Consider the following 21778-nt stretch of genomic DNA (forward strand, 5'->3'; position numbering starts at 1 on the left):
AGAGTATGGTGGAACCATTGTTAATGAGCCTACTCTAATAACTAAAGCGTTTTTCGACCATTATCAAAAACTATTTCGACACCATAAGCCATGGGATACAGATGCTGCCCCAAAAATTGTATCGTTGCTGCCCCAGTTAAATCAGGATGATTACAATTATACAAACGAAAACATTGATATTAATGAGGTAACTTCATGCATCGATTCGTTAGCGAAGGGCAAGACGCCCGGCCCCGATGGCCTTACTGCCGAATTTTATCAGTGTTTTCGTTCCCTCTTATCACCATTATTATTTCAGGTGTACCGTGAGGCCTTGGAAGTAGGGTACCTAACCGCCACAATGTACGAAGGACACACCGTCCTTATACCCAAAAGCGATGATGAGACTAAATTGCAAAAAGTTGACGGATATCGACCTATCTCCTTATGCAATGTTGATTATAAAATTTTTGCTAAAGTATTAGCTAACCGTTTGCAAGTTGTAATAAGATTTGTGGTCGGTGATCATCAAACATGTGGTATTAGGGGCCGGTCCATTCAGACGAACATTCATGTAGCGAGATCGGTGCTAGAGTGTGTAGCTGAGGGGTTTGGACAGGTGGCAATGGTACAGCTAGATCTGGCTAAGGCGTTCGACAGGGTAAATCACTCATTCCTGTTTACTGTACTAGAGCATATAAAGATCGGGTCCCTGCTCCTTAGAGGTGTCAGGATATGTTATGCTAATGGTTCAACGAGGCTGATAGTGAATGGCTCTCTCTCCGATTCGATTAGGCTTGCATCATCAGTACGACAAGGATGCCCTTTGTCACCGCTCCTGTTCTGCTTGTATTTAGAACCACTTTGTATGAGCATTGTTAAAGAACAAAATTTCCAAGGGTTTAAATTACTGACTAATGAGGTTCGGGTTCTTGCGTATGCAGACGACGTGGCCTTTTTTTTTTTGTACAGATAAAGAGAGTGTGAAGACTGCTGTTGCAATTACAGAAGAATTTTGTGCGGCTTCGGGTGCAAGCGTTAATTTTGAAAAAAGTTCGGGTTTTTGGTTTGGATTATGGGCCACAATGCCATCACATTACGCAGGCATTCAATGGAAAGACGATCTGCGCTATTTAGGTGTGCCTCTCTCACAGTATAGAAATAGCAATGCTCATTGGTCGGGAAAAGTTGGCAAAATTCAACGTAAAGTGAATTCATGGCGAGGGCGGAATTTGTCAATGTTCTTTCGTGCTGAAGTGTGTAACGTTTTCTTAGCTTCCCGTCTTATGTATGTGCTGCAAGTACTGCCCTGCTCACGACTTCGCCTTCAGGCACTGCATCGCGTATTTGCAACATTTATTTGGAGTTCCAGTTGTGAATCGATGCGGCGAGACAATCTGTTCCTCCCTCTTGAACGTGGCGGTCTAGGATTAGTCCACCTCTTCATCAGGCAAATTGTTTCACGCCTGTTTTTCTTTCGAGACAATGACCATCCATTCTTGCGTGAAATGTTGCAACTCTGTTTAGTTCATTATATTCCTAATATAGTAGTGTCATCAAGTGCCAAAGATGTCCCACAGGCTCCTTGGGGCTTTCTTAAGGAGGTTGTTGACACATTTCTTTTCTTGAAGGTTAGATTCAGCCTGGAGTACGTGTTCACTGCGAGTCGAAAAGCAATTTCTGCGGCACTGGTGGACTCTATTTTCCCAGATCCTTTGTATCGTGCACCTTATTTAAGCCGACCTTATCAGGATGTACTTAAGCGCGTCCGAAAAATGTGTGTACCTCCTGGAGTAAAAACATTTTTCTTTAAATTACATTCGGAAACACTCCCTGTTAAAACTTGGTTGAATTCGAGGGGTTGCTTTGTGCCGTGGTCAACAAACTGTCGGCTCTGTCCACGCGCCGAAACCATAGATCACTGCTTCATAGACTGTAGGGACGCTGTATTCTTTTGGGACATTCTCCAACGAACGCTTAAAAAGGACATCGACATGACTCCATATACAATTAGGTTTCTACCGTTTAAGGTTACGGGTGGTCCTCCCTATGACATGTTCATAGTACTTGGTTTACATAGCCTATGGAGAAGTAGACTGTGTGACCGCCATGCCGAAAGCCCGCGATCTACAAAGTCCTTCTTTCGCGAAAGTGCTGCTCATGTAAGAAGTGTCTACGCTGCACAGGAACCTCCGCCAGACTGGATGCACTTGTTGGATGCATGTGTCTGTTTGCCTGAGTGTTAAGTGTGTAGTGTCCACTTTGTAATACACCTTCAGTTTTCTTTTCCATGTAATAAAGAAAAAAAAATCTCGTGGCTGAGTGGTAGCGTCTCCGTTTCACACTCCGGAGACCCTGGTTCGATTCCCACCAGCCCAGCTTACAAGATGTTTTTTATTTATGAAATGACGTTATTTATGTGACGTCACTCTAGGTCACGTGGTGTGACGTCACGCAGCGAGGTCACGCTAAAGGTCAATGGTGCCTACCACCGCCTCGCCACGGAACGGGCTGAAGTGCGACCTAAAGTAGTATTGCTTCGCAATGAAATCGGGCCCTTTGATTAACCCCCTTTCTTCTCGTTCATTTACAGTTTTGCAGTCCCTGTGGGAGCGCACCCGTGAAGCAGGAACCTTCGCTCGATATACTGGTTCTACCCCTTTTTTGCTATTCCTCATTTCGCCTAGCATATACAGGTCAGCCGTGCCATCAACTTCAATAACAAAGCTTTTCTATCCACTATCCAGATTAGACTTTCTGTCCTTTTCATACAGTTTAGGCTGAACCACGGAAAGCGGCGCATTTTACGAAAAAGCGAATTCAAGTCGGACCTTGCACGATTGGAATAGGAGGTCATACGGCTGGCAGCGGTTCATCTGTTCTGTCATCCATTTTCTTTTGTCATGATGAGATATTTTGTTTGTAACATCTTTATTTAATTGCTAAGAAATTGGGGACCTCGAGTGTTTGGAGCAATTGCCGGCATACGTTCAAAACGCTAGATCCGCCTGTAACTAACACCACTATCCTCCTCTTCTACAGCGATAGAAATATAAACAGTAGCATCATCATCATCATCATTATTATTATTATTATTATTATTATTATTATTATTATTATTATTATTATTATTATTATTATTATTATTATTATTATTATTATTATTATAGTGCTTAGGAGATGTCGTCTTTAAGTGGCCCCGGCTACTCCTTTTCACATAGAGATATATAAAAACGAAATCACGAAAAACGAAAAAGCATTGACACTGAAAGTCAACTCAGAAACACAGCAACACAAAGCCCAGTCACGTAACAACACTAAAATTAGGGCACAAAAGAAAACGTGGAGTAAACTCACACAAAGGTACATGAATCCAGGCATTGAATGAACCAAAGTCAAATAAAGCTAAACTGTATTGGTAGACTGCAGTTTTGTTATCCCAGAGAGAGCAGCGTCGGGGTCTGATATAGTACGTCAGCATCTCATGGACTGCATGTGCCGATGGCTTCCACCCAGACTTGTACGTAGCAAATTACTTGTAGTTGATCACTTGCAATAAATTACGTTATTTCGTAATTTTGTAATTTAACGATTATTTAGTGGACTCGGTGACGCTCACTGTAATTCAGTTGCTTCTTTCGGTAACCAGTTACTTGTTAACAGTTACATTTTTGACGAAACAAAACAGGTGACGCAACTTAAAGCGCTACATTTGACAGGACTGTGGTCAAAACGGGGGAAACTTGTAATTTGGTCACCTCCTTCCCACAATGAACAGTAATTTACTCCAGGAAGCTGTGCTCCATGAGGCAACTGTGCCTCAATCACCTTAACACCGCAGAGTTGCAAGATTTGCCGATCTCTCTTGGAAGTCTGACCATCTGGGCTTTTCTCTCGCAATAAATTTCTCTCATCTTTTCTAGGCGCTTTTAGGTGGCCTTCATAGGCGACAACCGCTGATGCTCAATGCTTATTTGCTTAGAGCTGCCTATGTCTCTCTCAGATACAGACACAAATCTATGGCCATTAATCGCATATATTTTTACCCATCTGATGCATACGTGGCTCATAATATATGCACCTATTTCGTGGTTCTAACCCACGTACAGTACTTATAGGGCTGAATAATATGCAACTTTATATTAAATTACATTACAGATTTGGCCATTCTTTAAAAAAAAAATGTGAACGTTGGTTGGCATCCGTTACAATAAACCGCTTAAATCTCAATGGCTAACCAATGAAGGGCGCCGGGAAAAGGTCCACGAAATGTTGGCGGACAAACCGAAACTGTGCTTCTATGCCTCAATAACGATGGCCACTTGAAACGTTCATGCCTAGAAATAATCTATGGACAATTTTTTGGACCTAATTAATAACCTATGTACACAACCAGAGTTACGTTACCCACATTATTTAAGGTTTCTTTTGAGTTGCCTTTACCTCTTCACTTAGAATTTTACTGTGGCTAAAAGCTTACTGCATCATTGTCGGTGCGGACGTGCACAGCTTCTAATTCATACTTTCGCTTTATTTCTGCAAATACTGACAATAAGAGGACAAGTGCATTAGAAACACCAGAGGCGGCTACCTCATCCGTATTTTTTAACTTTAGCATATTTTAAGACTTCCGCTGTACACACCACACACAAACCAAATATATTTAAATATATACAGAGGCCAAAGTTTATTATATTTCTTTCGCGAGAAGAGACAGCCTACTAACTATGATTTCTAATGATATGTGGATAGCCTAGGCCCAGAGAATGAATATGCTGCTGTACGTTCACCTCGCTTCAAATTGCATTGCGGGCTTTATTGATCCTGAAAAAAAAATGGTAGGCGACCCTAATCTTTGACTCAGGTGTCTCTTAGTGGCATTCGCACCTCGGCGTTGGTGTTCTTTAAATTGACTTTAGACTAACGCAACGCACGAACCAAACTCGGAGGCAACTGTTTTCCATTAATTAGCCGGTTTAATACCATGCCACCTTCTTATATGTGACGTCATTAGTGCCGTAATTACTTCCGCTTTCTAATTCCGGGTTTCCAGGAATTTCGCCAAAATCGTGCTCCCGTGGTGGGTCTCTAAAGTCTACGATTCTGTGCTTTGGTGTGCCGTAATCAGTGATTTGTAATGAATTCTCATTGTTCCACACACTTTAGTAATTCAGAGAGAGAGAGAAGGGAAGGAGGAAAGGCAGGGAGGTTAACCATACTGAGTCCAGTTTGCTACCCTACACGTGGAGAGGGAAATGGGGAGTGAAAGAGAGAGAGAGAAAACATGAGCCTATACCGCACTTTCACATGCACTAAGATAGGTGTAGGATGTCTATAGTCGGGCGCTCAAGTCTGTTGCCTTCAGGTAGTGAAAAAGCTCTCTAACTGCTTTCTGGGCTAAGGAACTGTGAGGCCAGGCTCCCAAGATATTTGGCCCAAGTAAATGGCCTGTTATACAGTCTATTCAGGGCACACTGGAGAGTCTGACATTGATTGTCAAAGCGAGAACAGTGGCACAGGAGATGACTGATGGTCTCTTCACACTTGCACTTAACGCACATTGGTGAGTCCGCCATTCCAATACGACAGCTGCAGGAGTTGGTGAATGCAACTGCTACCCACAGCCGACACGGCAGTGTTGCGTCAAGTCGTGAAAGGTTTGCTGGTAATTTAAGTATCAGTGGTGGGTCGAGGCTGTATAAACGACACTTAGAGTTCTGTGGTGTATGCCAGTAACTTAACGTGACGGTACGAGCGAGACTGCGCAGCTCTCTTGCAGCGTCTACTCTCGATAATGGTATAAGGAGTGTCGGTGCGCCAGCCTGGGCATGTCGGGCAGCGTCATCGGCGAGGTGATTACCAACGACGCCACAATGTCCCAGCAGCTCTTGAAAGATGATATCATGTCCTCGTTCACAAGCGCAATGGCAAGATTCGTTGATTTGTGACACCAGCTGTTCACAATTGCCACGTCGTAAACCTCGCACGCTCTGGAGGACTGCTTTCGAATCACAAAATATTGCCCATTTGTTGGGCGGTTCTTTTTCAATGTATTCGACAGCAGCGCGAAGAGCGGCCAGTTCGGAACCTGTAGATATCGTTACGTGTAAAGTCTTAAACTTGATGACGACCGATTGAGATGGTATGACAATGGCGCCCGTCGAATTTTCCGAGACGGAACCGTCCGTGTAAACATCGATTCGGTTAGCGTATGAACAACACAAAAGCTCGATCTGCTTGAGAGCCGCGGTGGTCAGGCTAGTTTTCTTCACTATTCCTGGAACAGCAAGGTACACAGGAGGCTTTTTCAAGCACCACAGAGGGGATGGCGTTCTTGTTGCGTGTGAGTGCCTCAATGACAAAGAGTGCTGGTTAGCCGCAATTGATCTGGAGAACCCTGTCTTGGGTCTTTTCTCAGGCAAGCGAGCGAGATGGTGGTCAGGGACTCTGGATATATGGCGAACATGCGCCCGGAGTGCGTCGATAGCTATATAGGTCAGTATTGGGTGGTCTCTCGCGGTGGCAATTGTTGCTCCGGTTGAAGCATTTCGAGGTAGCCCCAGACATGTTCGAAGGGCTTGGCCTTGAATGCTCTGTATGACATGGATGTTAGTTTTGTTAGCATTGGACAGCACTAGTGTACTATATCGCAAGTATTCTAGGAAGAGCGTCCTGTGTAGTTGAAGCATAGATGCCACGGATGTGCCCCACGTTTTAGTATATGGCCAATAGACGTAAGCCTCTTCTTCAAGTATGAGATGTGGGGGCTCCATGAAAGGTCTCTGTCGATAATAACGCCTAGGAATCGGTGAGATTTTGCGTAGGAAATTGGTTGGTGGTCAATAGAAATGGGGTAGCAGGTCATGGGCTTGTGGGTAAAAGCGACAAAGGCGCACTTCTCAGTCGAAATGCTGAGGCACGCAGGTATGATGATGTTAGGGTGACTGCTTTTTGGAGCCGTGCACGCACCTGGAGCCGTGTAACTGCCGAGGCCGATATGCATATGTCGTCAGCATATATGGAAAGGTTTACTGTATATGGTAGAACATTGGCAAGTCCAAGGATTGCAAGGTTGAACAAAGTGGGGCTAAGAACCCCACCCTGAGGGAGGACGCCACGGCAAGTGTAATGGTCAGCGGTTCGGCTATCTGCACTGTGCACGAAGAAGGATCTTTTGAATAGATAGCTCCGAATCCACCGAAACATGCGTCCACCAATTCCATTATTTTCCAGGGCATCAAGGATGGCTTCATGCGTCATATTATCATAGGCACTTTTCACATCGAGGAATAGTGCAACCGATATACGCTTGCGGTGTTTTTCTTGTTGTACAGACGTCACGAGGTCGATGACGTTGTCAATAGAGGAACGGCCTCTTCTAAACCCAGCCATGACCTCGGGGTATACGTTGTGGTGCTCAAGATACCACTCTAGGCGTGTGAGAATCATTATTTCCATGACATTCCCAACACAGCTGGACAGCGCAATGGGTCGGTAGGACGCTATATAGGTCAAGTGGCGACTTTCCAGGCTTCAGGAGTGGTATCAAGCGGCTGGACTTCCACCGCTCAGGAATGACGCCATCATTCCATGACTGGTTATAACATTCCAGAAGTCTACCTCGGCCATCTTCACCTAGGTGGCATAAAGCAGCGTAGGTGATGCCGTCTGGTCCTGGCGTCGATGAGCGCCTGCATGTGGCCAGAGCAGCGTCCAATTCCTCAAGTGAGAAGGACACATTAGATTCTGGGAAGCGTGTCGCAGGAACCTCACCCAGAATTTCGCTATTGATGGTGACCACACCGCCCGCAATCTTCACAAAGAAATCTTCGGCTATATCAACCTGTGAGCGGCCTTGATGGATGGCTAGGGCTGAGAATGGATGTCGTTGCTGTGGAGACGAGCCAAGGCCGCGCACCGTCCTCTATATGATAGACAGTGGCTTGCGGGGGTCAAGTGATTCGCAGAACGTCTTCCACCGTTGTTCCTTCAGCTTGTCCACACGACGTTGGATTTTCTTCTGTATACGTCGAGCGACTCTAAGGTCATGAATTGACTTGGTGCGCCTGTATCGCCTCTCGGCCCTTCTGCGAATCGTTCGAAGTCGCTCAAGTTCCATGTCGAAATCCGTACGTTTTTTAGCGGATGTTAAGGTGCACTTAGATAATTCCAGTACATTTGTAATAAGGTTCTCAATGGTGCAGGTAAATCCTTCTTTGCATGCTTCTTCCATCTTTGTCTTATATGTTGACCACCTTACTTATCGAGAAGTGGAAAAGGAGAAGCTTCCAAATCCAGTGATACTTAAGTAGGTGAGAATATGGTGACTGCCATGAGTCTCGATGTCAGAGAACCATCGAACGTTTTAACCAAGTTGCCGTGACACCAAAGTCAAATCTAAGCAACTGCTATAGTTCGAACCACGCAAGTACGTTGGACTGCCATCGTTCATTATGCTGAGTTCGTGGTCGGAAGCGAATTCCGCAAGTTTCCGACCCCTGGAATCTATTCTGGAACTTCCCCAAACCAAGTGATGAGTATTAAAATCTCCCGTGATAATCCAGGGTCCAGAAGTCGCCGTCAGGATGGCGCGCAGTCGGTCACCGTCGAAACGACTATATATGGGGAGATGTACTGGTACGTTCACACTGAGGAATCCGGCGTCTACAGCGAATGTAATTCTCCTGCCGCTGAAAATCGCGTAGTTCACACTGCTTGCGGACCGCGCCGCCGGAAAGACATACAGCGCCATCTGCCCCATAAAGTGCTAACCTCCAATCAAGCTCCGGATATCCCGGATGTTCGCGCGGCTCGAAATTGCGCAGTTGTCTCCGCTCGCGTCGAGTTCGTGTGTTTACGTTGCGCCAAGACAATGATGAACCCCGAGCAAGAAGGGGCAGTACTGCTCGGCCTGTTGGCAAGCACCTTTCTGGCGATGCATGACGCGCAGAAGCATTCGCCGAAGAGACGGCGGCAGCGGCGTTGGTGGGTTCGCCCAGCTCTGCAAGAGCGCGACTCGGCCGCCATCTTTGGAAGTTCTGTTTCGCGCTCCCCGATTGGTCAGCGCCGCGCGGCGGCGAGGCAATCCGGCGGCAGCTGCCGCAAAAATCGGTACGGGAGCGATCGGCGCGGAAGGGGCTATTCCGGCGGATCTCGCCGCCGCCGAACTGGGTTCCGCCGAACTGGGCGCCGCTCCAGACGCCGAATGTCTCAGTGTGAACGGGGCAGTAGGCGCTGTAGGGGTCGGACGATCTCGCCGCTGCCACCAGTTGTAGGAGTTGTAGGTCGTAGAGAGGAACTTCGGAGGAACTAGGCCTACAGGGCTTATTTAAAGTATTTACATTTTAAACAAGAGATACATTCGACAGTCTAGCGTGGCTCCCAAATGGAGTACGCAAGACGAGCATACAGCATGGGAGCACGAAGCTCCAAACACACTACTTCTCGAGTACGAGCACACTGCTCACGAGCACGATGACGAGCACACAGACGAGCACGCAGCTCACGAGCACCCTCACGAGCACAAACTAGCAGCCGACAACAGCCCCGTATAAACACTCCATTGGTCCCTAGTTCCCTAGGTGAGAGAACCGTTCGACCAGTCATCGAAGTTGACCCGCCGGTTGTCCATTATCTTGAGTCTTGAAAGGCGCGTCGGTTCCCCGAGCTGACCCCCGTAGTGCGGCCGCCGGTTGCCCATTGTCTTGCTCCTCTAAATTCCAGAGCTGCCTCTCCTGTAGTCGCCCCGAGTGTCAGCAGAATGTGACGAATCCTGGGGCCCACGTACCACAAAGCAGCCGTTTGATAGGGAAACTCTTCTTGCTGCAGAGAGACCATGACGACCCGGCAAATCAACCAGCAATACACGGGGCGCCAAACGTGGCCCGCCCTGCTTCCGTCACCGATTCTCCGAACGTGGCGCATGGTCGGTTAGCGCTGTCGTCCTCGCTGGTTGTCCGAAGGGCGCCAGCACCGCGGGTCGATCGAAGCACGTGTAGCGGGCTGAAATAGCTTTGTAGAGCAGTACCCCTGCAGGCCGATCCTAACAGCTCCGATAAGGGTGAAGACCACTTTATTCTTTGTAATGCGGAGACACACGTATTGGTTTCCGTCATGAGGCTGCACCGAGTGGGGAATGTAAGTTAGTTCTGTACGGATGTAAACAATTACTTTGATGGATTGCCCGCACCTCGACGCCATAAAGGCTTCGTATCCGAAGAGTCTTAGCGCTTTCGACACGTTCGGTTCACATATTACCACTATATGAAATCCGTGACTTAAGCTCTCTGGCATTCCACTGGAAAATCGTCGCACTACGCACTTCATCACGGTGTGAAGGCAGTGGAAGAGCCATTGTGCTTATGCAAGATTTGCAAGCACTGGGCTCAGGGCATCTAACACTTGCACTGCTCTTCGAGCTGTTGGCGTATTCGAGTTGCCCACAAGCGTGCGAATCGCATTTATCAAAGACTTGAGCATTGTTACAATTCGGCGGCGAGTTCTCTCTTAACTCTTGGACATTCCTTTGATGAGGCGTCGTGGGGCCCTTGACAGTTTGGAAACTTATAAGTTTTTGCCTGGCAGTTGCCTGCAGAGTGTTGTGCTGCACAGCGGGAACATATCGTAGACTTTCCACAGACGGCGCTCACGTGACCGAATTTCTGGCAGTTTCTGCACTGAAGAGGCTTGTGAACAAAGGGCCGGACAGCATGTCGGAAATGGCCTACCTTCACATGCGACGGAAGGCAGTCACCTTTAAAGACAATTTTTACGCATCTGGAACTTCCGAGACGGGCCACCTGCAGTATTTGGGTCCCATGATTGGTATGCTTTATCAAAAGTGGTAAATCCTTGCCTGAGATGGCCGCATCAATGTCATATATGACGCCTGTAGTAGCCTCTTTTCCCATCGGTTTGATGGTACGAACGTTCATGCCACCGAGGACAGTGACAGCTCGCAGCGAATCTAACGCCGACGCTTGAGCGACGTCTACCGCAACAACATTCTTCCGAGGGTTGACTCGGACGTCCTCAATGCCATTTGGCAACAGTCTCTCGAGTTCAACCGATTCAACTTGCCTGTTGAGGAACCTAATGTTGTCGGAGGGTAGCACAGGTAAGAAAAGGATGGTGTACTTCGGCGAACTCTGCGGATTCCTCATAGTAGATGTGTCCACAGAGGCCCTAAGCATCCGCTGATTTGCTTTCTGAGTCAGGACAGTCACGTAGTCGTCGTAGGAGCTGTCGTCGCTCTCTGTCGAGGGTAGCCTCGCTGTCGCTCGAGAGGCTGTTCCGCTTCCTTGAGGCTGCCGACGAAGGCGCCGCTACATCAGGTGGGATTGCGGGTGGCTCCACTTCCATTCCCGTCGAGCAGGAGACAGTGTTCCCCGAAAGAAAGCGAGAATTAACAGAAATTAGTAATTCAACTTGTAACTAAACCTATGCTCTAATATCATGTCTGTAATTAAACCCATAAATTTTGTACTGTACTATTTTTTTCTATTTCTGTTATTTTTAATTTCCTCCCCGGTCATCTCAGGAGGTGAACCAAAGTGCTGCGCAAGAAACAAGAGTGTCACTCGATGCTCGTGCCACTAAAAAGTTGAAGACTTCAGTGATCCCTTCGGCTGAGTATATTATCAACGGCGTGTGAAATGCACGTGAATGATATGTCTCCGTATTGCTTCTCTTTCCACTAGGCAATGCTAACGACTCATGAAATAAAAAAGAAGACTTCTAATAGTTTACAACATTCATTAGAGATAGAAACATCGCCACTTGCATGCAGAGGTCATATATATATATATATAATTCACTCAGTAACGATAGCAGTCATGCGCAACAGTGCTTATACTCGGATTCACATACAAGAGAGAGAGAGAGAGAGAGGCTGCAGTTTCGCTGAAAAGGCAAAGCTGCATTATTGATAGTGATGTATAAAACAATTACACGCAGGAAAATTATTCCCGTATAAATACGTGTAAGGGCCGCACCCATGTAAGAGAGCGAGAGAGCGAGAGAAACTTTATGAAATGTTCTTGATGGGGTGAAGTGGGGCGCGGGCCCGGAGACTTGCCCCACCGGAGCTCCCCTTCCGCAGGCGGCGGCCACACCTTGAGTCTTGGCGGCGGCGTCAGCCAACCGGACTGCCCAGAATTGGTTCTCCAGGCAAGCGCTGAGCAGCATAGCCTCCCACTGCTCGGGCGTGGTAATGTAGACTACTAGATCTGGGCATGTCCCGCGGTGACACACACCATTAAATACAGCACTCATGTAAGGGCCGCGCCCCGAACTTGACAGCCAATATTTAAAATAAAAAATTCAACCGAGAAGCAATCGCTCTCGGTGCGTTGATTCCGGTCACGCGCATCTACGAATTTTCGCGCACACCGTACTTTCGCGCGTCGCTACTAGATGGCGAGGAGGATCGCGGTGGTTTACGGCGGATCTCATACACCTAGCTGGAAAAAATTTGGTCAAATGGCCCGGTACCATTTAAGGAGTGTCAAAGTCGCGACAAAAAAAGTGCGGCCCTTACGCGACTCTACACGTTAATTATGCTGACCATATAAATGGTAGTAAATATTCAGTTACTAATTAAAATAACAAGCACAGTGTAGTGCACGGACCATGTAAACCTGTTAATATCTCACCGAATGACCACGAACACTCGCTGTCACAACGCTGGTATTAAGAAGCACGCCGGCAGCGGGAGCGAACGGTTCGTACAGCCGCGCGATTCGCCGCGATTCCGCAAATTAGATTCATCATCATCATCATCTTCTTCTTATTTTTATGTTCACTACAAGATGGTCTCTGTTAGCGATATCTCCAATTACCCCTCACACTCTTAGACTACGCGATCTGTGTCACTAGGGCACGGAAAGACAGCCAGGGAAGGAAGACAGTGCGCATGAAGTTAGCAGCCAACCCTGCTCGCCCTTTATCATTGCATCCACCAATGGTTACCAACAATTAGATACTGCCCGTTGGCCGCGTAAACGTCAGCCGCGCAGTCATTCGCAGCTTCGGCAGATATAGAGCAGAAGACGCGCGCTCTCCTTCCCAAGCGCGCGTTTGATCACGTGACCTCCAACTAACCCGAATATTGAGCGCGTGGGAAGATAGTACCCATCAAGCCACCATCCTTTTCGGCTCACTGTTACGTGCTTTTTCTCGCATCCATGATCATTCCTATGGTTTTTGGACTTTACACAGAACATCACGGCGATGACGAGAAATAAAAGGAGAAGTAGAAAACATGCGTCGAGCTCGCTTCTACCGCGGCTGCGGACGTCGCACTGTGCGCCGGCTACAAACACAGCTTGAGCAACAACGACAAAGCCAACGGAGGGCACGTCGCTTATCGGTTCTTCGACAGAACCCGTCTGACGCTGAGAGGGCCCGGAAGCGTGTGTTCCACCGTATAAGCACCAGCGGAAACACTACACTATGCGCGCGGGGAGACAACGCACGCGAAGGGACCAGCCATCTCGGATTGCAAGCTTGAAGCCTGTGCAGATTACCTCCAAAATAAAGGCTGCCACCCGCTTATGTAGTACTACATACGCGGGTGGCGCACTTTATTTTGTAGGTTTGGAGGAGTATACTCCCGAGGAGCACGGGCAGCCAAACGCAATCATTACAAACTAGGAGAAAACGCGCGCTTACCTGACCGATTCGGATAATTGTTCGCTCTCGCTTTCATGGAGGGGCGCGACTTCATGAACGTGGCGTGGCGGTAAGTCTTAATGAAAGAAAGATGTTGTGAGCTGTCTCGTATAGCTCTGACCTGTTCTGTACCAGGTCGCCAGTTTTACAGAGTGCTGCTTCTACAGTGAGGCCTAAATAACATGTGGTATTCAGTCGGCAAAAGTTATCAAGCGGTAATACGAGGTGAGGAGGCCGTGAGGGAAGCTTCATGGAAGCGAGGCAAGCTTCAAGCAAACCACCTGGCTTAGAAAACAACGCAAAAAGTTATACAAAGGAACGAAAATGGAGTACATAACAGCGCAAGCAGGCTGACACGTACCTTTTGGGCACGCAAAGACGCTTGGTTGCGATATTTGTAAAACTCCATGGTCTATGCTGTGTGCTTTCCTTTCTCATTGTTATTCGTCATCCGCTTTATCAGTTACTCAATAACGTAACCCACGCTGTTCCTACTTGCTGTAGTGTCGTTTCGCTCTTCTGAGATATCGCTCTTACTATTTATTTATTACTTGTTAATATATATACATGGTCGGTTATTTATGCACCGGATAAGTTATTACCCTACAATCCTTTAGTCCGCCGCTGGGAAGTAAATGAAGGCAATGACATAAGACATGTTTTGACAAGTAGTTAAACTGTTACGTCACAGAGTCGCATTGCTTTATGCTAATCATTATAGTCATAAGTTGTGTTCAGAAATTGTTACATATTGTATAATTTTTATATATGGTATGTCTTATCTCCTCAAATGACCTTTCGTCAGGAAAATATGTCTTGATTGTATCTCTGTGTATTAAAAGATTCAGAAGGCGTTACATGACTTTTTTTCATTGATGCGTATTCGTGCGACCTAATACGCACAAAACACATATATGTCTTTATACTGAATCCGCTTGTCATATGGCTCCTCCGAGAGACGCCAGTCTTTTAGTGCTGCGAGGCGAATCAGGCTGTGAAATTGAACTGCCTCCTACTATGAGGTCTTGTACATACTCATATAAAGCCGTCACTTCAGGAAACAATTCTTCGAGGTCACTCGAAGATCCTTCAAGTGCAACTGTTATTCAAGGATATATATATATATATATATATATATATATATATATATATATATATATATATATATATATATATATATATATATATATATATATATATATATATATATATATATATATATATATATATAGGGTTCGGGAAAATGATCGGGCCCCAGCCCCGCTCCCGGAAAAAATGAAAACTTTCCGCCTATGCTTGCACTGTTCGAGGGAGGAAAGGCCGCAGCAACGATGTAAGCGCCCACATGTTGAAACCTTAATTACGATTCTAACCCGAGGTCCTCCATCGTGGTTAGGTCAAAATAGGTGTGCGGGAAAGCCTATTTACAGAATTGCACCGCACAGGCCACAACTTCAGTGTCATGAAATTTTTGTGTTTATGCGCTGTACCATTCACGAGTTATGTGTCAGTTATGTGCCAACACCAATTCTTGCGGATGCGCACTGTGAGACGTCGATGCAGCGATGCCACGAAGACGAAGGGGACGTTTGATGTTTGTTGAGGGAATAATGGTGGTGAGAGGTGTATGCAGAGAGGTGTACGAAAAGTACTTTTAAGGATTCTATACCCCCCTGTGTCACAGTGGCGCACGTACCCGTTCTGAATGATTGGCCAAGAATGGGCACATACACGGTGACATACACCCATTATTGCAGGTAACGAAAAGACGGATAAGCCAGCCTGCAAGGGCCACGATCACATAAGATTTTTAAAGTATTTTTCACTAAATGTGAGGCTTCAGCTCTGGCGAAATGACCTTTGCTCACGGAACGGAACAGAAGTGGTCTTCACCTTGAAGCGATCGCAATTACTTATACAATATTGATCCGGAAACTAAATCAAAACTATCACAATGTGGAGACCCTGTTTATCACCGGCTTCGGCTGAATGTTCCGAAGATGAACAGTTCTTTTTCGCAAGGGCCAGACTACAAGTCTGGCCATTGTGTGGCAAATGCGGCGCCATGGAGTCTCGGGAGCGCATCTTGCTTGAATGCCCAGCTTACAGAGACGAGCGACAACGATAACATATGAACATGTAAACGCTCAACCAAGGCCCCTTGACTTCCAAGCGGATATGCTGGATCCCTGACCTTGCCCATATCGAAACAGAGCAAAGCCCTGAGCTTATATTATATATATATATATATATATATATATATATATATATATATATATTTATATATACATTGAATAAATAGGTTTGCTCTCCAAGTTGTGACTCGCCCATTTAATCTTATTGATAAAGTTTATTTATTTACTTTTTATGCATTGACCGTCAAGATTTACCAATGTTACCTGAAAGTGCGGCGGCTCGGGATATTTGGTTGTACATGCTTTTCTTACCACTGCAGTCTTGATCACAAATCACGCAACCCGCCGTGGTTGCTTAGTGGCTATGGTGTTGAGCTGCTGAGCGCGAGGTCGCAGGATCAAATCCCAGTCACGGCGGCCGCATTTCGATGGGGACGAAATGCGAATGCACCCGTGTACTTAGATTTAGGTGGTCGTTAAAAATCCCAGATGGCCCAAATTATTGCTGAGTCCCCCACTGCATCGTGCCTCATAATCTGATCGTGGTATTGGCACATAAAACCCCATAATTTGGACAATACCTGTTTTATTTCGGACACGTTAGCATTACAATTTGAATGAAACAGGCATATGACAGAATACACTCGAACATAACGCATGCGCATCTCCATTTATTTCTTTTTCTGTGTCACACATTAGTTCTACTTCACCGAAATAAAACAATTTTTCGTTCGCGCTACAGCCTGTGTCCTAGCTGTTCTGTGTTTTGTGTTTAAAAGAGCAGCGGTAAGAAAACTAAGTAAGATTATATGCCCTCATCGCCTATAGCACACTTTTTCTGCTGCTGATAAGACCACAAGACCTCAACCTTTTTATCGCATTTTTCTTTACTTTCTATTCTTCTTCTGATCCTCCCACTTATAGAACGAATTGGGTCATGACTCGGATTATCGTTCAAAAAATATATATATATTTCTCTCTCTCTCCCCTCGTCCCATTCCCTGCAGAATAGCATGAAGGTGATTATATGCCGGCTAACCACTGCTTTTCAATTAAGAGCTTTCTCTCTTTCTCTTCCAGTAGCACATATATACGCAGTGGGTCAAGAATAGGTAACCCAAATATAAGAAATTTCAGCAAATCAAATAACCCGCTAAATATCATGCGCAATTCCGTTAAGAGGCATGCGTGCTTTAGAGATACTCTCTAATGTATAGCATTTCATGTGTCGCTTCCCGAAAGCTTCGCTTCATGCATGTATATTTAAACATGTGCGTTGAATCTGCATATTTGTTGTTGCTTTTTATTCACACACGCTGCAGGCCAACGTTTGGGCCCAAGCAGGAGGTGTTATACACTAGATGACAAGCGAGTAACAGACAATGTATATACTCGTACTCTTCAGAGAGGAGACAGAAACATAAAAATGGATGATAGGAAGAAGGCGAGGAAAGAGGAAAGAAAAAGCAAGATGACAAATCTCAAAGAATAAAGTAGAAGAATGCTGTCCGGCAGAGAATTCCACTATTCTACGGTTCTCGCAAAGAAACTCTACTTGTATGTGTTAGTCCGAGCAAATGTTGGAGTCAGCGAATGTTGCTTAGTATGTCTTGTTTTTCTGGCGCAAGTCGGTTTCACACAAACTGGCGAAGTTACATTGAATTCCAGAAAAATGTACTTTGACGTAGTGTTCATCGGCTACTCTTTCCGCATGTTTCCAGTGTTTCAATATTGTTTTGTAGCATTAAAGTAGTTAATTTTTCCTTTTATACTTCCCATAAATAAACCGTACAGCTTTCCTCTGAACGCACTCTAATTGTTTAGTGTCTTAAATAAAATGTGGGTCCCATACCACTGCGGCATATTCGTGCTCCGACCTTACACAGACGTTATAGGCTGGGATTTTTGCACTCATAGGTGCATCTTTCAGTTTTCTTTTAATGATCCATAACTTTCTTAAAGTCGATGTTGTGGTGTGAAAGATATGTGTAGACCAAGCAAGTTTATTGGTTAGCCTAATGTCTAGATATCTGGTACTTGTCAACTTCTGCAAGTTGACTGTTCTCTAATCTATAAGTAAAGGTTCTGGGTGTTTCTTTTTTCCGTGCAATCAGCATTTATTTCGTGCCCCCCCCCCCCTCCCCCCCGCATGGAGCCGGTGTAACGCAGCGTGAAAAACAAAAATCGCGTTCGAGCGAGGCAGTGAACCAGCAAACAGACCCATAGTCAAAGACGCCATTGAATTCAACTATGAGCTTTTCTGGTCCCTTCTTCGCATATCATGGCGTCAGCTGGGTGCTGCGCCTGACGTCACCCGACACACAAGTATTCCTGATACATAGAAATTTCAAACGCAAAGGATCGGCCGGTGCCCAGAAGAATGGCAGCTTTTTCTGTCGACATTTACAGAGTGAAATAATGCATGTCCAACGTTTGACTTTTATTTTTCTTTCCTTTTTTGCGCGTTTTCGCTAAAATTTATGCTCGGCACACCAGGCATTACAGAATCCTTGTTCGCACAATACAACACCAAGCTATAAAGGCCTAGAATATTATTTCTAGTACACTCTGACAAGGCTCAACACATAAAACCGTGGCACACATTGCCATTAGTGTCGCCAATTATGTTGAAGCGTGCGGCTGAGGTGAGACAAAAATAAATCACTACATTTCCGCTAAATTTTGCTGCAATGTCGCTAAACTTGTTGTTCATACTGTCGAGAAATATGTTAATATCGTGGGCGTTTTGGAACACTATGATATAAGCTGACATGACGTAAGTCATCTACCGAAATGTTTCATGTTTGCCTCTAACGTCGGTGCCAGTGAGGAATTAGCAGTGGATTTACCAGCGAAGTGTAGAGGGCTTTTGCTTCACTGAAATATTTGCGTAACAACCGACGATGATATCACGATTCAAAGGAACACGAGTGGTTTGATTTCCCTACACAAAAGGCGCTTGGTCTACATTACCCTTGAAACTTTTCTTGTTCTGAGCGTTCGTGAAAGCAGAACTAAATTCTGCACGTTGGTCGCATGTTGGTCGCAAGCTGTTGATAGAGTGATGACAAACACACGACCTTACCGTGGACAGGTAAGATACTACGCTTCCATCCCTTGATCGACCGGAAAGCCCCGTGCAGCACTGATTTGTCCGTAATCTGGGAGAAACGGAAACGGTGCGTCCAGATTCGGGTGAACGAGTCCAGCCGCTCCGACATCTACGCCTTTTTACAACCGCCCAGTGTTGTTATTGACCTGCTGCATTCTGAGCCTCACCATAAATTCATTGGAATATGTTTGGTATACACTAATTTACTGCTATGCTTGCGAATGTCCACCGGTCGAACGCATAAATTTAGTGAATCGGCAGAACCCGCTGCTTTAAGACCCATTCAAAACGATTTTGAACGATTTTGATTTTGAGTTCGAACTATTCCATTTGTGAGCACAATGTGAAGCCTGTGAAGACCATCGTGCTGTGAAGCACAAGCACAATGTGACTAACACCGACGTGAAGGCAACCGTGGCTTCATGATGGTCACAGAGCCCACGCGTTGTATATCGCCAATTTCGGCCGCTTACATGTATAGCTATTAAATAACAAAGTGCGTTCTAAAAATCCATTTTCGAAACAACTTTCCCAACTTCGAAATCACCAACGCGTCGCCAAATGCCGCTACAAAAAAGTTCCAGGTCGATAAATAGAATAACTTGCCGTTAAACCGACAAGAATGTCGCTAGCGACAAAATCGCTAAAATGGCAACACTGACCGCCACACACGTCTACTGGGCATTAAGGGGTGTTTGCTAGCCCGCGCGACGAACTTGCTCGCGACGGCGGTGATAATGCTGGTTATGGGGATAGTGATTATGATATGGTGCTCTTCTCTTTGTAGCGATTATTGAGAGAGGAAAAACGTGCTAACTGTTTCACTTGATGGTGCACACCTCAACCGTGGCTATCGAGAACTAGCATAGCCTATTCGTCTAGTAAGTTCTTTTATAAAGCGGACGAATAGTTTATTCGTCCGCCTTATAGACTCAGGTCAGGTGAAGGGCTTCTGATGCTTCTTGTCGCAACCTTTTTTGTGGGGATTGTCTTGGTTGACCCTTCTGCATAAGGTGTTCAGCTTTCCTGGGGCTGAAAAAACAACCGAAACACCCGTCCTTTCCGCGGCCTTTTCAGGAACCCTTCACGAGCTGCATCGCAGGTGTCGTGTATGAAATACCCTTGAAGTGCGGGCGTTCCTACGTAGGACAAACGGGACGCTGCCTCAATGATCACCTCCGGGAGCACGCCCCAACAACATAAAACAAAACTACAGCAGCAACCTCGCTCTGCAGTGCAGGTCATGTAAATGCGTCCCGTACTTTAGAAAAGTCACTGTAATCCAAAAGCACGCTGACCAGCGCACGCGTGAAATTATCGAGTCATTTGCCATCACCCAACGTGGTCCTTCATGCATCAGTTCACCCTTCACCCAGTTATTAGACAAGGAAATCGCGTATCTGCAAATTTAACCGATCTCCGCCCACAAGTAATCTCAGGTCATTCCTTTCGTGTTTCCATGCCAGTTATGTTTTTAATATTGCCTCCCTGCCTATATATTCTACGCTCGCGCAATAAACATATATACTTGTTGGAAGTCAACGCCTGTGTCGTGTGCCTCTTTCTGTGCCCCGTTATTCGCGCTGTTTGCAAAAGAAAGTAAAATATGTATTTTTTCATAAAACAATGTACTCGTATGTCCCAAAAATTGTTCCCGAAATGACTGATATCAATGCTTCCATGTTTTTTGTATACTTAATAAGTAAAGAAAATGTCATACGAACTTTAGAACTATATCAGCTCGAAACCAGCAAAGCAGAGCATGCTGCTGATATAAAAAAATGTAAGGACCATGAAATGAACAGGTTGAAGACAAACATGTTCATGAAACTTTTTCATTCAAGAACCTTGTTTACATTTTTGTACATATGCGAAGGCCAGTGAAATATCTCAATGACGCTGTCATTTGTTCCAATGTATTACGCAGGAACGGCTGTCACCGGTCGTGTATTGTGAGTAATTGCACCGAAATTATAGTCGCAACAGAGAGCACGTATAGAAAGCAGGAGTTCTGCAAAGTATATATGAGGGCGAGTCAAATGAAAGCGAGCCAATGCTAATATATGACAAACGGGGTACTTTATTTAAAGTAGTATCCATGAGCATTTAGACGTTTGTCCCATTGACTAACGAGTCGCGTAATTCCCGTCTCATTAAACTCCTAAAGTTGCTGCTTCAAAAAGTCTGTAACTGGCTCTTTCACGTCATCGTCCGACACGAATCTGGTTCCCTTGAGCTGTTCTTTCAGTTGCCCAAAAATGTGGAAGTCGCAAGGCGACAGGTGTGGGCTGTATGGCGGACGTTGCAGCGTTTCCCACTTGAACTTTGCCAGTTTTGTATTAACCACATCAGCGATGTGGGGACGGGCATTGTCGTGGAGCAAGATGACCTCATTCGTCAAGTTTTCACGTCGTTTGTACTTGATTGCGACACGCAGCCGATCCGGTGTTTCACAATATCGGAAATAATTGATAGTCTCTTGAGATTTAGCAAATTCTATCAGTAATGGCCCCTGACGATCGAAAAAAAAAAGTCAACACCTTCCCGCCGGAAATGACGGCCTTTGCTTTATTTTGAGGTGCACGGTGAATTCGAGTGTTTCCACAGTAAGCTTTGCGGTCGTGTTTCCGGCTCGTAGTAGTGGCACCGTTAATCGTCACCGGTCACAATTGCAGACAATAAGTCGTCACCTTCATTGTGATACCGGATCAGATGTGTCAAGGCAGCGCCGAACTTCTTCTTCTGGCGGGGGTTCAACATCTTGGGCATCCACTGCGCACACAAGAGCCGATAACCGAGATGTTCATGAATTATGGCGTGAACCGAACCATGACTGATGTTCACACGCTCTGCCAGTTTATCGATGTTTATCTTCCGTTCT

General features: G+C 45.8%; 1 protein-coding gene across 1 annotated transcript; it reads left to right on the top strand.

Moving 5' to 3' along the window:
- The first annotated feature begins 591 nt into the window (after positions 1-591).
- LOC126547149 (uncharacterized) lies at positions 592-2225 on the top strand. Its single transcript, XM_050195027.3, has one exon. It carries the CDS (start codon positions 897-899, stop codon positions 2223-2225), a length of 1329 nt encoding a protein of 442 aa, XP_050050984.3. The 5' UTR covers positions 592-896.
- Positions 2226-21778: the final 19553 nt, after the last annotated feature.

The sequence above is a fragment of the Dermacentor andersoni genome, chromosome 1 (genome assembly GCF_023375885.2).
Source record: "Dermacentor andersoni chromosome 1, qqDerAnde1_hic_scaffold, whole genome shotgun sequence".
NCBI lineage: Eukaryota > Metazoa > Arthropoda > Arachnida > Ixodida > Ixodidae > Dermacentor > Dermacentor andersoni.